Source organism: Rhinichthys klamathensis, unplaced genomic scaffold (genome assembly GCF_029890125.1).
Source record: "Rhinichthys klamathensis goyatoka isolate OS25496 unplaced genomic scaffold, OSU_Roscu_1.1 h1tg000065l_1, whole genome shotgun sequence".
NCBI classification, from domain to species: Eukaryota; Metazoa; Chordata; class Actinopteri; order Cypriniformes; family Leuciscidae; genus Rhinichthys; species Rhinichthys klamathensis.
In genome coordinates, this window is record NW_026606608.1 from 587,780 (window position 1) to 605,851 (window position 18,072).

The window sequence follows — 18,072 nt, forward strand, 5'->3', positions numbered from 1 at the left end:
TGTCACTTTATCCAATTCTAAAGTGTTCGTTTTTCCAGTAAGTTTGGTTTTAGTTAGTTATTTAATGCTAACGGGGTGTAGCGTCATGATTGACAGATGTGCTTGCGATTGAGTAATAATCGGTAACGACCGTTTCTGGAATATAGTGGAGAGTTATGGATGTAATTGGAAGTGTAGATTGGGACATTTCACAGCACGGAATTGAAATCATCACACATCTCAGGTCATCTGATCATAAAAATGATCCACAAAGATATTGCACTTGCGTATTTCTCATTACCTTTGAATGCAGCTTGAGGGATCAGATCACAAGGCATTTTTTGACCTGTGTTTAGTGCTGACCACTGAAATAAATGACAGGTGTAAATAAGCATGTGTACTGACTGCTGTGCCACAGGTCTGTCCATTCACTGTTGAGTTCAATTTTCATCATGCATTCGTTTAATTTATGTTAATTTAATTAGATATCAGCCAACATGTACTCTAGATATGGTATTGGCAATTAAAAACTCGTATCTGTTCACCACTACTCATTTCTTCATACACAAATGATGCTATTAAGTTTCCTGTGTTGTATTTCTGTATTGTATTTCAGATTTAGTGAATTCGAATGTTAGATATGCATAAACACTGGTTCTCCGACCACTCCCCTCATATGCCATTGGTAAGAACATAAACAAAAAGGTAGTCCCACCATTGGTTGAGCCAGTGTTACTGTGTTGAACTGGTTGGATACTGGATAGTATCTGTTTGGTGACAACTAAATTAAAAGTTATATTTAGAGTTGAGAGAGTTTTGGGTTGGGTTTTATATAATTAAATACTGAGTGATATTAACGAACAGCTTACTTAATGTACATGTACATTAAGTACGAACATGTACTTAATATAGGATTAGGGTTTAGTTTAGTGTTATAGTTGCATGTAATATATAGATTAGATAGATTTGTCCTCAAGAGTAAATGTTTTTCCACCGAAGATCCGTACACACAAACACACATAACATGTTAAATTATCAAATCATAATACAATAAAAAATAATCACTGACATTAAAAAATTGCCTATGTATTTAGAGCTCGTATAGATACATAGACCCTTAAATTGATAGAGATAAATAGAAATAGATAAATAGACTGTGCTGGCACAGTTTATGAACACCCCAAATCTAGATTTGTAACATTTTTATAACACTACACTTTGTTATATTACCTTGGCAGTAAAATACAAAAATAAAGTTTCTAATACAACAGCTGAGAGAGTGATGGCAAATTTGGCGATAATTTTCCACTCTTTTGAAATGTCGTAGGAAAACTATCATGGATTTATTTTTTTATTTTTTGCTGTTGAAGCAAATGAGAACACATTTATATTTGCTGTCTCCCATTCATCGCTATAGACGTTTCCCCAACTATGGCGAACCCCAGAAATGTGAAAAGGGTCCATTATGCATAATTTACTGTTATCACTATACATGTAACGTGTAACAAGGACACTGTCAAACAAAGTGTTTTTTTGTTTTGTTTCTAGTCCGTCTTATACATGTGATTTTAATTAAAAATCAAAATGATTGATATTGGAGGTGATGTTTATCACGCCGGTTCACATTCCATAAACCTTCACACGCCACTAGCAGTCAGTGATCCGGTGACGGGTACCATCACTCACATCTCTTCCTGGAATACACACAATGAAGATGAGCCATTCAGACTCAGGTCTTGATGTGGTCAGGACATCAGGAGCGTGCAAGATGAGCCAATGACTCGTGCTTTTCTCACAGCACAGGGAGCTTTTGTTCCAGGTCGCGGTGACTTGTTTTCGCCCTGTACCGTTGGTTTGTCACGGCCCGTTCTGTAACCCGCATTACATGGTGTCAGCGTGTGTTTTCCTGTTAGTTGCAGGAAATCACAGCACATCTGGTTTTACAAGTCCGAGATCAGTTTCCATTCAGAGGTTTGCTAGATTTAGCTCTATCGCTTCCCCCCCCCGCTCTCATGCGTGGCTGTATCGATCTGAAGGAAGATGATGAGGGAGTTCAAATCCCCTCGTCTCCCGACTGGAGTCTGTGTATTAGTTTCCTCGGACTCTGCCGCCCTCCGGGTTCCTGTTTTCTTAAGTCTGTTTGAGGATGAAAAGATCAGAGAACATCAGGATGGTTCTCAGTAAATACAGTTGCCTGAAGCCAGCGCCAGACTCCAGAGACTACATGCACTTTAATGCCCGTTCACAACATTATACACGTTCATTATCATACGGAAAACATTGTGGTCAGAATCTAGGCTAAAAACATTGGGACTTTCACACCAACACATACATTTAAAGCAAGACACTATTATTATTAAACTTAGTGCCATATTTCATATTGTTTAAATAATGCAACATTTTTGTGGTGTAATTATTATTTATGTATTATCTGTCTATAGATTGCATTTGTTGCGGATTGAGAATTGCTGCATATTTCATTTGATTTGATCTCCAGACGGATGTTAACGTCTCAGACACAAGAAGGAATCAGTTCATTTCATTTAGACCCACTATACAGATGCTTCATTCTGCCGCTCAAATCCATAATTATGTTTCCTTGCGATTTCATTTTTGACAAATTACGTTTTTTTTTTGTGTGTAGTTTTATTTCTCATTAATGTAACATGGAGTTCAAACAGCATGGGAGAACATCTGAACTCCTTGGAGTAAAGCATCATACCGCTCTGATCGGCAAGTTAATGAAGCTGTCAAACTTTCAAAGAACTTGATTCCCCAGTAAGAGATTAGAACACAGAAAGCGAAGGCCGACATGGCATAGGAGATCAGGCCTGCTTTCTGGTGTGCCAAAAACAACAGGCTTGTTGACGGCGGTCACGTTGCCTCTTGCTCCAGCAGGGGGTTTGTAGTCAGCCGTTCGAGTTGTCATACCGCCCAAGTAATCTCAGCGCTGTGTTATCTAGGCAAAGGCTGGCTGCTTCAGCTCCAAAAGACTGTTTTTTGTAATTGGTACGAGTCTTTTCTTCACTATTGTGAGGCATATCCGAGTAAAACGGCAAATCTTTTATAATAAACACTGCAATATTCCATTGGAAAATATGAATTGTGATTTAAGTGAATGTAAACAATTGGGATAAGCTTGTGTATCAGTGTATTGGACCTGTGCATTAGGTCTTAAAGTAACAGCAGCCTAATAAACGTGTTGCCATCTGTGCCATTAATGTGAATCAAACAACAAAACAAAAGGAGAAAATTACTCACTGCTGTTGACTCAATGACTTCAGTAAATTTTATAAGAATAAAAGCTAGTTTAATCGATATAGTGAGGACTATGCTGTTTTCCAGACGGTTACACAGCTAAAATTGTCTGTCACATTAATCTGACATCGCTATCGCTAGCACAACATGCTAACATTTCACTAGCCTGTTAATCTGCTATCCGTGCTTGCCGTCTTTTCTCTCGCACGCTTGCGCCTTTTACGAGTCCATCAAACAACTGTTGTGAGATGGATCATACAACAAAGACAGTGAGTCATGTCATCTTCTCTTGTCATTGTCACTTGCAGTGCCTGCCACATGTATAGTATAGCATTCTCTGTCAGCGGTGAGGGCTTCACATGTGATAAATGCAGGGAGATAGTCAGGCTGACGGAGAAGATTTCAGAACTAGAGACACGCATCCAAACTTTAATCGAGGATAGTACGAATGCAAGGGCTTTAGATACTGCTTTTCCGTTCCGATTACAATAACAAATAGGTTCTCCCCACTCAGTGAAACACCCACTGAGAATCCTGTTGAATGTGCCCTAGTTATTGGCGATTCGATCACACGGAACGTAAAATAGAGACACCAGCCTCCATAGTCACATGTCTGCCGAGAGCCAGAGCGCCTGACATCACAGCAAATTTAAAAGTGCTGGCTAATCCTCTGTAGACATGAAAACATTATCAAAATGATTCCCGTTCACACGGATCCGCGGAAACGACTAAAAACGCTATATTATGCATGCCAGACAAGTAATTGGCAATGCCACTGTGTAAAGAAAGACTACGCGCCCGCGCACATAGCACGTATTCAATCAATCTATTATCACTGTAAAGCTGCTTTGAAACAGTCTATATTGTAAAAAGCGCTGTATAAATTAAGGTCACTTGACTTGACTTTTATTTTATATTTGATTATACAATTTTTTGTAGTTGGCTAGTTGAATACTATACATATAGACTTGCATTGATATCATATTATCCTTATTTTCAGCAAAATATGCTTGATATAATGTTGTGAAATAATTGTGTTAAATATTCCTGATTGCAATATTGACCAACATAATCATGATTATGATTGTTTTTGTCATAATGGAGCAGCCCTATTCCATGATTCTTTCACTTTTCTCTCTTGTTCGAGATCCAACTCTTTCCAAGTCATCGTTCAGATCCCCATATCAGGACATATGGTTGACACAAGGAACTTTTTGCCAAACCACGACTGTTTTTAAGCAGTCATCTAATGGCATTGTCTTGATTTCAGCTGCTCTTTTCAACTCTGGAAAACAAAACAGCACCATCATGAGTCCCTCCATCCAGCTGTGATGGGTCACTGAAGATGGGCTCCAGCAGACGGGCTCTCAGCACCAGATGGGTCCTCGATGATGAAAAGAGTTTTAATCTCTGGCCAGACATCACTGAAGCTTTTCACTAGGCTTCACGTTGAACTCTTAAAGACATGCAAATGCATTTCAGCCGAAGATTTGGATCGCACCATCAGTCTTTCATCCAGAATGGTGCTGTAGTCCTTGAAAATGCAAATTGAGGAGCATGTCACAGATATAATACCTCAGAAGGCACCGCAGACTCCGACCAATGCCAACAATCACCAGGTTACAGTACATTACTTCTCAGACAGTCCAAACGCAGATTCATCATGTTTAATCGGTGAAAACGAGAGCCGCCCACGTTAACAGTGTTAATACACTAATCCGACAAAACCCGACCAAGTGTCTGTTGGCGCTCTGTGAATTGGCCTTTAGAGAACAGGGACCGACATACTCATACGTCTATATCTGTTTCCCTGAGCAATGCCCTTGGGATGTCTCACTGTTTCACAAAAGCTGGTTAAATGACACTTGTTCTCAACTTCAATGCAATATACAAACTTCTTTTCACAATGTTTGATCCCATCCCGTACACAAAACGCATTTAAATCCTCATAGTATATACCGCTAGCTGTTAATAGTAAAGCAGTTTGGGAAAGGTAAACGCACACATTCGCATCAGCTTCACTGTCGGTGTACTCCCATTGGTAGTCATCACATTGTTTCACTGCTCATTTGCAACTGTTCAAAACTGTAAAATCATCTCTTGTCATTTCACATTGGCTTCTCTCATTGAAAATGAATGACTTCCTATCATTTTTCTGCTACTCTGTGTAAACAACCTTTAAGGCATGGCATGGGACTGACATAGAGTGCCATCTGATGCCATAGAAGAATGATATTTGGTTCCCAAAAACAGAAACATTTTTTCACAGCAAGCATAATAAATGCTAATACATTGCATGTGCTAATACATTTTTTCACTGTATTAGCAGAGTTTTTATGTGTTTGGCCAGGGCGTTCACATTTTCTTTTTATTGTATTTCGGCTGTCAATAATTATGTGCATAAATAACAGAATACATCACAGTCTGTCCTACATTCCTCTCTCTCTCTCTCTCTCTTAATTTAAATTAAATTCGTTCGCTAAACCGTTGAAGTTACATCATATACGATGTGACATTCTCTGTGGTTATTGCCTCTCATTTTCTGTGCTAGTTTCTCAGCTTCTTTTCATAAAAGCACATCCAAGCCCATCAAAGATGCATCAGAAAATTCTTCCCAGAGTCCAGTTTAAGAGGGAATTATAGATTAAAGGCTCCTCGGAGCCGAGATCTAATAGCTTTGTGCCGTTTCAGAAGCATGTGGGCTGGTGCTGCTCCGCTCTGGCCCTGTATTGGACCCGCGTGCACTCTTGGCATCTGGGTGTTTGTGTGACACGGCTTTGAAGTTCGCTGCTATTCCCCCAAGTGGCCGCAAAACAACTTCAGATGATTTTCCGACAGACGTGCCACGTGATGCACTTAGCAGTCTCCTCCTCCCATGGATGTTTGGGAGCGCGAGGGATTGCCAACATGCCAGACTCTTCCACATGCCACCGTCTGCGCGAGGGTTAAATGTTTTGGGAGCGCAGATTATTCGATATCAAGATGTCACTTTATTATTAAGGACGGGGTGTGCTGTTGTGCATAAGGCTGTCAGCTTCAATTGTGCTTTTAATTGCTAAAGTACATGTAGACTTAGAGGAATAGTTCACTTCAAAATGACAATTCTGCCGTCATTTATTCTCCCTCAAGTTGCTTCAAACCTGTAGGAATTTCTTTCTTCTGCTGAACACAAAGGAAGATATTGTGAAGAATGTGGGTAACCAGACAGTTGATGGACCCCATTGACTTCCAAAGTAGGAAAAAAGTAAACGATGACAGAATTTTAAAGGCGTCATGAAATGCAGTTTGAGAACAGTTCACCTGAATAAACTTCAGGTTAGTTTATAAAGGTTGCAAAAATGTCCAATATTTCTAAAAAAATATGTCATTTTCCATCCTCAATTTCACTCTGAATTCTTTATCAAATGTATAGGCAAGACAAGTAGTTTGTTTAGGCATGGTTTGTTGGGAAATTACAAACCTGCGCACACATATTCAAACGAATTTAACTATAGAATCCATTTTTAATGCGCATGTGAACGCCATCAGGTCACAGGTTCGCGTTTAAAGTCTGTTTAGAGAGAACAATGTCGTCTTAGTGGCCCCTAATGTAATAACAAATGATCATTTTGCTGGAAGTGAATCAATCAAAACCAACTTTAGCTGTAAATAACATTATTCAAAATCGCTATAAAGCCAAAACAATCTCTGTTACAGTAAATTGTATGTGTATCTCTGTAAAGCTGCTTTGAAACAATCTCCATTGTTAAAAGCGCTATATAAATGAAGATGACTTGACTTGACTCTGTGGGAAAAACACTCAAATTTTAAGGAACTGAAGTAAACACCCACTGCTGTGATTGGTTAACTTCATCGCACCGTATCCACACCCTCCTTTATAGCATGTCATTTATTTTGACACTCGAGATGGTAAAGCGTATATGTTTGAGGCTGAGTCAGATCCCGAGGGAGAAGAAATAGAAACGACCGGTATACTGATTTTATTAGCAATACTCAAACAATGATACGCTTGGTGTATTAATAGCATTAAACGCTGGTTTGACGTTTATTACAAACACTTATACCATGGTCTGGGTGAATACTCGATTCTGATTGGCTGCAGGGTGTCCATTAAAATGTGATAGAGGACACCTAGTAAAGGAGTTCTGGTGAAACTGACTGTTTACCGTTCGAAGTTAATGAATAAATGCGCTGGCTACATCAGCTGTGAGTAACCATAGCAACAGGCAGTCAACGTATCCGTTTACAATTTATTGTATCAAAACAAACGTCTAGTTAGCCGTTATACTATGCCTACTAATACAACAATGAGTGACTTCGTTATTTCTTTGAACCTTTTTGGAGAATTTGACATAAAATACGTCAACTTTCTGGCTCGTAAGTTCTCTAAACTGAAGGGTTCTCCGAGGTGAGCGGACTATAAATATCTCCGGTTGCTAAATAAACCGTCAGGCGTAACCAGGGAAACCAAGTTATTGTTTGTAAAAACTTTAGATTTCGATTGTAAAACTAATTAAAATATAAACTAATGTTTTAAAAATGTGTTATTTGGCAAGTGACCGTGGTATAAGCGGGTTAATGCCCTTCGAGGTGTCCATTATCTAGGTATTAATGGACTCCGCTGCGCGTCGAGCGGTTCACGCCTCGCCGTCGTCCATTAATACCTGATAATGGACACCTCGAAGGGCATTAACCCTTACACGTGAGAGGCGCGATGTGACAAAACACAATAGAACCCATTATAATCAGTGATGCTTTCTACACTGGATGCAGCGCAACGCGCCACGAGAAGAGATGGGTCCGCTTCCAAAACAACTCTGGCGCGGTTCGAAAGCAATATGAATGCAACACGGACCACAGACGTAAACGAATCAACAGGACATGATGTCACAAGATGCGACCCTAAAAAGGACAGAAAATAATAATTCATATTTTGAAACGGGGGAGTTAGTTTTGAGTTCTGAAGCTTGCAGTTTGTAGAGTAACATCTTATATGTGTAAATGTCAATTTGGTTTCCATTTCAAGACCCGTTTAAAGCGTCAAATGCTTTTTAAAGAGATGTATTCTAAAGAGTTTTATTCCATGTACTTCATTAATAAATGTCCCTGGTCTTATAGGGCATGACTCTTCAGTTCGTGTTATTTTAAAGAGAGTGATATCTGTCTGCGCCAATAGACTCGCTCAGTTGCGCTTCAGGCGACCCAAGATCGAGTCTCGGCTCGCGGACCTTTCCCAATCCTGTCCGGGTCTGAGTCTTCTCTTCCTGTCCCCTCTATACTATCCTATCATAAGACAAAAATCAGCAAAAATATATCTAAAAAAAGAGAGAGTGAAATATCTGTCATCAACATGTAATAATGACTTTTCCTGTGCGTATTCAATATCACAGGGGTGAGGAAAAACAATATTAACCAATACAATCATAGCCCAATTTTCACCATCTTATCAAATCCTAGTACATACAATCGAGTCAATATTTCCTGCTGAATTGTTTACTCAGGTTATTCAGAGGAAATATATCAGAATGACAGAAGAAATGCTGTTTTTGTGGCCTAGAAATATGCCTTTCCCCAGTCACTGCTAGCATTGAGCGAGGTTAGCCGTTCTCTGTAATGCTGTTCCTGTGTGCTCAAGTTTCGGCAGTCGGTCAGTGTGTCAGACGGCTCTTGACTCTCTGAACGAGGTCTCCGACAGCTCCATCAAGGCTGATTCCCGTCGCAATGCCTCTGATTTCTTCTCTTTTATCCACTCTCGCTTTCACAATAACGCAACAGCTCATTGGTAAGTGGTCTCGATGAGGTTTTTCATCTTCCTGAAATGAGAAATGGCAGCGGTACCTCGTCCCCATGGCTAACTGACCTTTGATTTGCACTAATTTCGGTCATTAAATCAAACCGCTGACCTTTATGGAATGCCGAGCTTTGATGTTGAACTCTTGTGGCTCAGAGATCAGAGGCTGTGGTGTCTGTTTCCCTCTTCCCTCCACTGGTCCTGCTTGCCTTGTTTCTCTTATCCTCTCCCTCGCACTTTCTCTCTTCTGTCTTTAGTTTTTCACTTTGCATTTGTCTCTGTTTTGCTGTCTAAGGCGTTGTGTCCACCAAAGCGGGGGTTTTTTTCAAGCGACTGGCGTATTTTTTCAATTGTTTTCAATGGGAGTGGCGCGTTTTTTAAAACGCCATGAGCGTAACGAGGCGCTGAGCGTCTTTTTTTCCGGTCGCCGAGAGTGGAAGAATGTTAAACTTTGGGTAAAACTTTTTACCCAGCCGTCCAATCACAGTGAAGGAGAGGCGGGACAAATACCACACCGACCAACTGTCACTTTCTGCTTGTTCAACGTCAACAGATGGCAACAACAAGCATACTAACAGAACAAAGAGCCAGAGTAAATACTTAACATTGTATTGACATTTTTATATAGAAACAAACTATCTGAAAAATGAGATACTAGTAACACTTCCGCGGATATTCCTTATCATAGCAAGCCAAGCGTCTCAACTGGAGGAAAAAAACGGTGTGCTGTCAATTTTTTTTTCTGTTTTGCAGTCTAAAGGGCCGTTCACACCAAGAACGATAACTATAACGATAACTATATTTGCGTCAATATAGTGGAATAAAAACAACACCTAGTCTTTTTCACCGCAACTTCAAAGGAAGCAAGACGATGTTGTGGATCCCTGAGGTAACGTTAATACTTCTCACCGTTTATTCAGAGGGAATGAACGATTGTCTTCCATATCCATTTTCATGAAAAGGGGCTTGACTTGTCAAACACTGGTGGATGTTTCTGGACCTCGACGATTAACTTCTCCACAATGTCGTCTGCCTTTTTAAATGCGCGAGGCCCTTAAATTCGAGTGGATTCTGATTGGCTGTCAGTGTTTTATCGTTCGACAGCTGGAAAAAAAATCGTTCTGAAAGTGATCCCAACGATATCGTTCCTCATATCGTTATCGTTACAGCTGTGGTGTGAACTTTGCTATTCTTTAATATTTAGAACGATTTTAGAACTATATCTTTATCGTTATCTTTATAGTTATAGTAATAAGTGTTGTATTCCCAGATTCAGTTTTCCATAAACGCACCGTATATGGGTTCACCTTAACAGATTTACACATGGCGTTTTTTGTGTTTCTCCTCACCAGACCATCTCGGATCTGGAGTCCCAGGTGCGTTCCCTGAGGAAGGAGCTTCTGGCGGCCCACAGTCAGAGGACACAGCAGCTGACGGAGTTGGGTTTACTGCGGGAGGAGGAGCGACAGCGGGCCGCTCACGACCAGCAAGCCACTCTGGACCGCATGCGGGCCGAGATGGATCAGGTGCGGCAGGACCTGGAAAAATCCCACAAGACTGAAAGAGAGCTGGCACAAGAGAAGGTTGGTGTGGGCTTCAGACTGAACGGGACTGATCATACACCCGGTGTGTTTTGCTAGTTTCAGCCCGACACAGTTTTAATTCCCATGTCCTGCGCCACGTTGTTTAAATAGTAAATGCATTTGCGCCCATCTGTGCGCCCATGGGCGGCTGGTCTGAGAACCAGGAGTGTGTTCAGGCGCATTGTTGGAGCGTTGCTATTTTGTGGAACTGAAATAGCCATTGACCAACTGAAACCTGGTCTAAAGTCAATGGCGCAATATTTTTATATTTTGTTATTTAAAGAGCGGGTTAGTAATAGGCACACACACTCTGCTTATTACACACACAGGGACGCGCAGCAGCACACAAACTAGCCAATTATAAAAATTTAAAAAAAGACTTACAATGTAAAAGATTAATATTGTGAACATAAAGATATGGTGTAATCCGGCTTGTCCCGTAGATGGTCTGTTTAACCTTTAACCTCACACACACACACAGCTTTATCCATGCGCACGAGCAGATCCGTTTCTTTGCTAGATAAGCATTCAGTTTTTCCGCTTGCAAATTCTGCCGTGTAAATAGCGAATCCGCCATGGCGCGAACGCAACTGGTTTTTAAAGGGAATGGGAGGTGAGACTCTGATTGATAAAACTGGAGCGTTTGAGCAACCGAACACACACTCCAACCCATATTGCTCTGTGTGTCAACGCTCGCTCCGGCCAGGGGGTGTTTATAGCAGAGGGGGCGGAGCTTCAGATTCTAGAGAGCGTTTGATTGGACAGAAGATGTGATGAGAAGCTGAAGTCATAAAAATCCCTGATCCATTTTAGCGGAAGTGAGAGACTGTAAGTTTTGAATCTCCTAAATGCGTATTTGTCATTGTTTTGGAGCACACCAGCTTATTCATAACCTTACGGCTAACATATTCATACTAAAAGCTAAAAACCTAATCTTTACAACGTTTGTTATGAGTCATTTAGAAGAAAACAGGATTTGGAGTTTACTACAAAAAAAGGATCTATTTCTGGGACTACCAACTCGTTTTTTTTTATATTATGCAGGATTGTCTGATGTTTATGACAAACACCATGTGTCAATCAGAGGATCTTGACTGTACTGTAATACACCGAGAAAAAATATTACAAATTTAGACTTTTTTTCTGTCTCAGATCTCATTAAATTCAAATATGGTGTGCCAGGAGTGATGGCAGTGTTGAGTTAATTGAGATGAACGACTGACACCCCAAATAGCCAATCAAAAAACAATTTTATATGGCAGTCAGGTTTATCTTCAGATAATTTGAGGATGATATTTGGTTTAGTTCCATATCCATCAACGTCTTTCTACTGTTGGAGTAAACATCTGTTTAGATGTGCATGGTCTTCATCCAAGGTACTTGTGCTGTGCATCTGTTGAATTCATCTTATGTGTGGATTGTTTGCTTTTATTTGAAAAACAGAAGCATGCTTAATGGACTCCGATGTGAATCTATGGTTTCAGCATCTCTGTGCTCTGATAACTTATGAATAATATGACATGCAGCCAAACTGAACTTTATTTGAAGAAAAACACACACACACAAACATTATTTACCCCTGTTTGCATCTGTAAGGCCTCCGTTTATGCCAACTTTTTGACACTTTTTGACTAGATTTCCCCTTGTAATTTCACTATTTTCTCAACTTCTACCATTATATTTAGTGTTTCAACTTGAAACATCATGATATAAAAGTTGTACTTATCAGTGAGCGAGCCGACATGAATGACACATATTTGTAAGAGTACACCGAGAACCTGCTTGTGAAAAGCGGTGGCCAGGGTTAAGTAACCACTGTCGTGAGGTCAATTAATGATGGTTGAGAGGAAGATTTTGAGCAAATGTCTTCTAAAGACTATGTAAGTAGCACATGGACTACTTTTATTAGGTGTTTATTTCACTGGTTGTTCTGATCCTCCAATCTGACTGATATTATGTCTATGCAAGTTGCTCAATATTCACTCTTCACACTTTCCACAAACAATTTCCACAATACAAGAATTTTTATATGATTAGACACTTTCTTTGGCAGAAAAAGAAAAGAAATAAATCACAGCCACGCCTTGAGCGTGCAGCAAAAACCACGTTTCAACCGAAATTACCCAGAACTATTTGTCCCAGGAACTTTTTCTCCCCCCAGACTTGTTTCTGTCTGCGTTTCCTTGCGGTCTAAAGTACCGTGGAGATTAGCCACTTTCCAGTTCCCGTTGGATTTTTCCTCCGCATATAAGCTTAATAAGTCGTCGGTCCATCGTCGTATTTTTTTAACTCCATTGTTGATTCGAATAGCAAACAACTATCCAACAGACTTTTAAAAATGGTGGTAGAAATAAAATGCTGCGTGAACTCAACCAATCAGCACCCAAGTCCCACCCCTGAAAGATCCTGAGCTTTGAAAAGGTACTACCTCGTGAGCAGGGACTTTCTGAGGGGGAAATTTTGGTTTTACTATAGTTTGATGGTCCCTTTAGCACATTCTGTTGACTATAAGTAGCGTCGCACCTACATGTCTACTAACTCTCATTTGAGTGTTAGTAGAGTATTAGTAGGGTTAGAATAAGTTAACATGTAGTTGCAAAGTCACTTATAGTCAGTAAAATGTCTGTTGGAGGATCATCACAATAAAGAGTTAGCAGATATTAAGCAGAGAGTCTACTAATACTCTAATGAGAGTAAGAGCCCTTTCACACCTACCTTGTTTGGTCCGGATTTTCTGACTTTTGAGTTTGATCCGAATCAAACTTACAGGTGTGAACCCCCCCTGACCACGGTCCGGACCAAACAGACGAAATTTGGTCCGATGAAAAGAGGAAGTCTCGGTCCGGATCAAACTGGACAAAGGTTTAGTTCATTTCTAGTGTGAAAGCATTTTCTGTATGGGTCGGACTTTCAGACCTTTTGCAGGAGGTTCTGGTGGTTCCCGCAGGATTGCTCGCAGTCTTCTCCTACTTTCCGGCCGGCGGCTATAAAATGTTCGCACAACGAGGACGTTCATTTGGTGAATTTGAACTGGCCTCGAGTTGGTGCTGCAGGAAGTAATGCCGTAATAATAACAGTATAGTGGCAACGGCATGCGTCTGTTCATTCATTCTTGTCAAAGTTACCCGCCGAATTGACGACACGCTGACGTCAGACGTACGTCCGTTTACAAACCAATCAACGTCAAGATGATTGAGATGATGACGACAGCATGCAAGTATGCCATATAAAGTTCTTAACTGCAATGTGAAACCAAACCAAAACTTACCGAATGTATAAAATGTATCAAAACATGAACTTTGGTTCAGACTTTCAGGTGTGAAAACGCCCTAAGTTGACATGTAGATGCAAAGTTGCTATTAGTCAACAGAATGAGCGAAAGGGACCATCAAAATAAAGTGTTACCGAAATTTTTACCCTGGTTCCTGCGGTCAAACACACCGAGTACCATCCCAAAGTCCCTAGTTCCTGGGGAAAGTTGCGGTGGAAACTCAAATAAATAAACGTATAACTTATTAACAGATGAATGAATACACAAGACAAGCTACTCACCGAATCATGTGTGTGTTACGTACACCACACATGTTCACCGCTGGCCTGTGTTGGCTTGAAGAGGTCACGTCAGTATTTAATTCTACACATTAGCCCCGGCTCTATCAAGGTTGAGCAAGCGGACTCTACCGGAAATCCTGCATCCTTACGGTTTTGAAAGCTCTTGATTCCAGCCGCAGAAACGAGGGCTTGGAAAGTGGCCGTAATCCAGCACAGGTTGGCCAGGAACCGGCTAAAGGTGGTATTGATCAGAGGGTAATCCTGATTAGGCCCATCAAAGCGATTAGTTTTCATTAAACACATGCACCACTGCTGACGGCACATCTGCGGCACATTAGCGTGCCATTGGGCCTCTTTATAAATCCCCGGCCTCCATTTTGGAGCCATATGTGAGTGCATTGCAGCACATAAATCCCATCTGAAGAGAATCCCGCCTGGCTTTTCCACTCAAGCTGACACGTAAGGCTTGTTTACAGAGCCAGTCTGTGTTTCTGCCCTCATCTGATGCTCTGAAGAGACTTCAGCTGCGTGTCTGTCTCCGAGACGGATTGACACACTTCAAATTGGAGCTGCCAAAGTTAATGTGTTTTCATGTTTTAACACTGTTACACATTGTGCCTTTAACACGTCCATCATTCGACAATAAATGAGTGTCGTTTTTACTTTTGTGATACGCATTCCAGCTTTTATTATGATTCATCAATGCATATCATTGACAATATAATATATAATGTAAAAAAATAGCTTGTTTGGCCTCTCGAATTTCCAGTATAGCCAACTTTTAACGATAAAGGATAAAGGATAAAGTTAAGGTCAATCAAGCCCTAACATTTTGTTGCAGTATCACTTTACGAATATCTAAATCAAATCAAAATGTATTTATAAAGCACAATAAAAACAACAGTAGTTGACCACTGTGCTGTTCAATACCAAGCTAAAATAAACATAAAATGTAAATATAAACAATGCAATGAGAAAAAGTACATTAAAACACCTTAAAAACTAAGAAAATGTTGTGAATGCCAAAATAAATACAGTAAAACAAAGTAAACTTTAAGCAATGTCAAATGACTCCAGCAAGACAAAAAAAAACGTCTTAATACCTAAAGGTACGTTTACACGACAACGATATGCTTAAAAGGGAGACGTTTTTCCTTTGAGTTTTCAAAAATAAAAAGGTTTTCTCACATAAACAATTTTGTACTTTCTTTAGAGGAACGCTAAAGTGAAGTGAAAGTCTCAATCGCCATATTTAAAGTGAAGCGTGACCTTAAACATCTCCTTTTGTGTTTCGTGAAAGGTCAGAAAGTCATACAGGTTTGAAACATGAGTGAGTAAATGAACTGTCTCTTTATGGCATCGCTATGAGTGATGTGGATTATTAATGAAGAGATACACAACACATAGATGGCGTTATCAAGCCAATATGTAAGTTGCGTAAGACTTGATGTTTGTGAGTGAAGTATTTCCATGATTACTAATACAGTCGTAGATTAATATGACATAGTGAGAGAGATGATGTTATCGTAGGCATGTGAGAGTGACCAGGCTATTATAACGCAAGGTAAAATAGCTAAACCGGCTCTCTGATCTCCAACATCAAACTCATTCCTCCAGAGTAAAGCCGCTCTGTCCTCTGAGGATTAACCAAACATCTGACTCACACACTCATTTTTCCAGTGTTTCGTTGCTCCCCAATGCAATCCATTACATGAGTCACCCGTAGTGTTTGCTAAGTCAAGCATCTCTATCACTTTTACTCATATTTAGGGTTTGGGATTTGAACAGACCTCTAAACCTAAAGGTCCTTGCACACTGAGTCTGACATTTTTGGATATTCCAGCAATTTCAATGAACCAATTAATCTTGAACAATTCTGGATTTTGGCGTTGGCTTGTAATGTACGGTGGCTCTGAATTGTCAAAACACCTCTCAAAATGCTTGCTACGGATGTGAAAAACGCAGAAAATCGAACCTGATCCCAATTTTTTTATGACGGACGAAAGTTTCTAGGGCAGTGTGTAAACGTGATTGACACAACGTGAGGTCTTGTTTATTTTTTTAACGTGCGAAAATTTCGGTCGAGAATTTTGGGCTCACTATGCAAGGACCTTAAGTACTAAACTTTGGTGCACAACTTGTTTGGCACCATTTGTGCAACAAACTTAAATTATTCCTTATATTTCTTTTCTATGCAATCAGACTTACAGTTTTCACCTGGTGGACAATAAAACAGCAGAGAGATCCCGGTAACACTTCACTTGAAGGGGTGTGCATAAGACTGACATGACACCTTCATAATCATGACATGACACACGTAATGGCCTCATGACAGCCAATGTCAAAACCAACCACATGACAGTTTAATGTAATGTTAACCCATAAAGCTAAGTGCTTTCTTAAGTTTGATAATTAATCTGCTATGTCATGTTTGTGACATATTTATGACAGGTTGTGTTGTCTTAGTAATATCAAGGTGTCATAACAAAGACATCTCAAACAATGTCATATTTGCATTCAAAATGACATAATTGAGCGAATGACACTTAATGACAGTTGTCATAAACATGCATAAAACCTCCTACATGTTCATCACATGTGTCGTGTCATGATTATGAAGGTGTCATGTCAGTCTTATGCACACCCCTTCAAGTAAAGTGTTACCGAAATCCCATACCCCGTCTCATACCCCTTTTCAATCATGATAATGGTGTTACTGGAGCCAGTGAACTGCGATCCCATTGTTATGAGAGCGGAAGGATGGAGTAACTCACCACATTATTGCATAACCAGTGTTGGGGGTAACTCATTACAAGTAACTCGAGTTACGTAATCAGATTACTTTTTCATGTAACTAGTAAAGTAACGCATTACTTTTTCAATTTACAACAAAATATTACTTTTTCAAATAAGTAATGCTTGTTACTTTTCACATTTATTGACTGACAGCTCTCCTGTCCCGATGTGGAGAGAAATAAAGTGAGGAGGTGTAGTGTGCTCTAAAATAAGTAAATAATCATTTCCTTCAACCTGAGGCTTATTCATTTCACTTTTGGTGTGAAAGGGCCTTAACATTTGCCAAAAATATAACTTTTTTTGTTGTTATTTAAAAAAAAAACAAGCAAACCCAGCCCAGGTGGAAAAAAGTAACGCAAAAGCAATGTAACGCATTACTTTTCATAAAAAGTGTGCAACTAGTTAATTTTTCGGGGGAGTAATACAACATGCATTACTTTTAAAAGTAACTTTCCCCAACACTGCACATAACATGTAGCCCACAAACAAACGTGCCTCTTTGTCTTCATATACGAGTTTGTCTTGTGTTGTTGTTTTTGCATACTACACTTGGTAAAGAAGACATAATCCCGCCCTGGCCTCTAATGTGCAAAGCTGATTTTTCTGACCCAGATCCGTGTTTGGTTCTGTGGGAACGGTTTCCAGATTGGACTGGAACACTGGCACCCTGTTTCTGGGAAAAAGGGGAATCGGAGGCCTTTTTTGGGGTTTCGGCGAGTGGGCAACGACGCAATACACCTCAGCATCCGAGCAACCACTGCAGTTTGCCTTTCTCTTCGGAAAATGTAAAAACGATTTTTTTCTTGTTGCATGATAGTAGAAACATCATTGAGATAAATGCTATTGGTTTCACAGATTATTAGCCAGAATGCTTTAAAGGCAGCTAATGATTTCATTTGCGCGTTATCTCTCCCCAACTGCATCAGAGCTTCTGCATGTTTCAGAGGGAAAAAGTTTAGCTATTTTCATTTGGAAGTTTTCAAGCTTTTAGATTCGTAGTGACTTGGCATGTTTATAAGCTGAAATTTGGTATTCTTTTGATGGTGAGAGAAACGCTGTCCTCGGCAGTCAGCCGCTCTGCTGAAACGGCCAGCCAGAGTTTTGAAGACAGGT

General features: G+C 40.1%; 1 protein-coding gene across 2 annotated transcripts in view; it reads left to right on the plus strand.

The window, feature by feature from the left end:
- The window catches only part of cep112 (centrosomal protein 112), a 240,510-nt gene that overhangs the window by 114,958 nt on the left and 107,480 nt on the right, over positions 1–18,072 (plus strand). For both annotated transcript variants that reach the window (XM_056249958.1, XM_056249959.1), the window contains exon 20: positions 10,381–10,611. In XM_056249958.1, the coding sequence (XP_056105933.1) occupies positions 10,381–10,611 (231 nt within the window). The remainder of the gene's footprint in view (positions 1–10,380; positions 10,612–18,072) is intronic.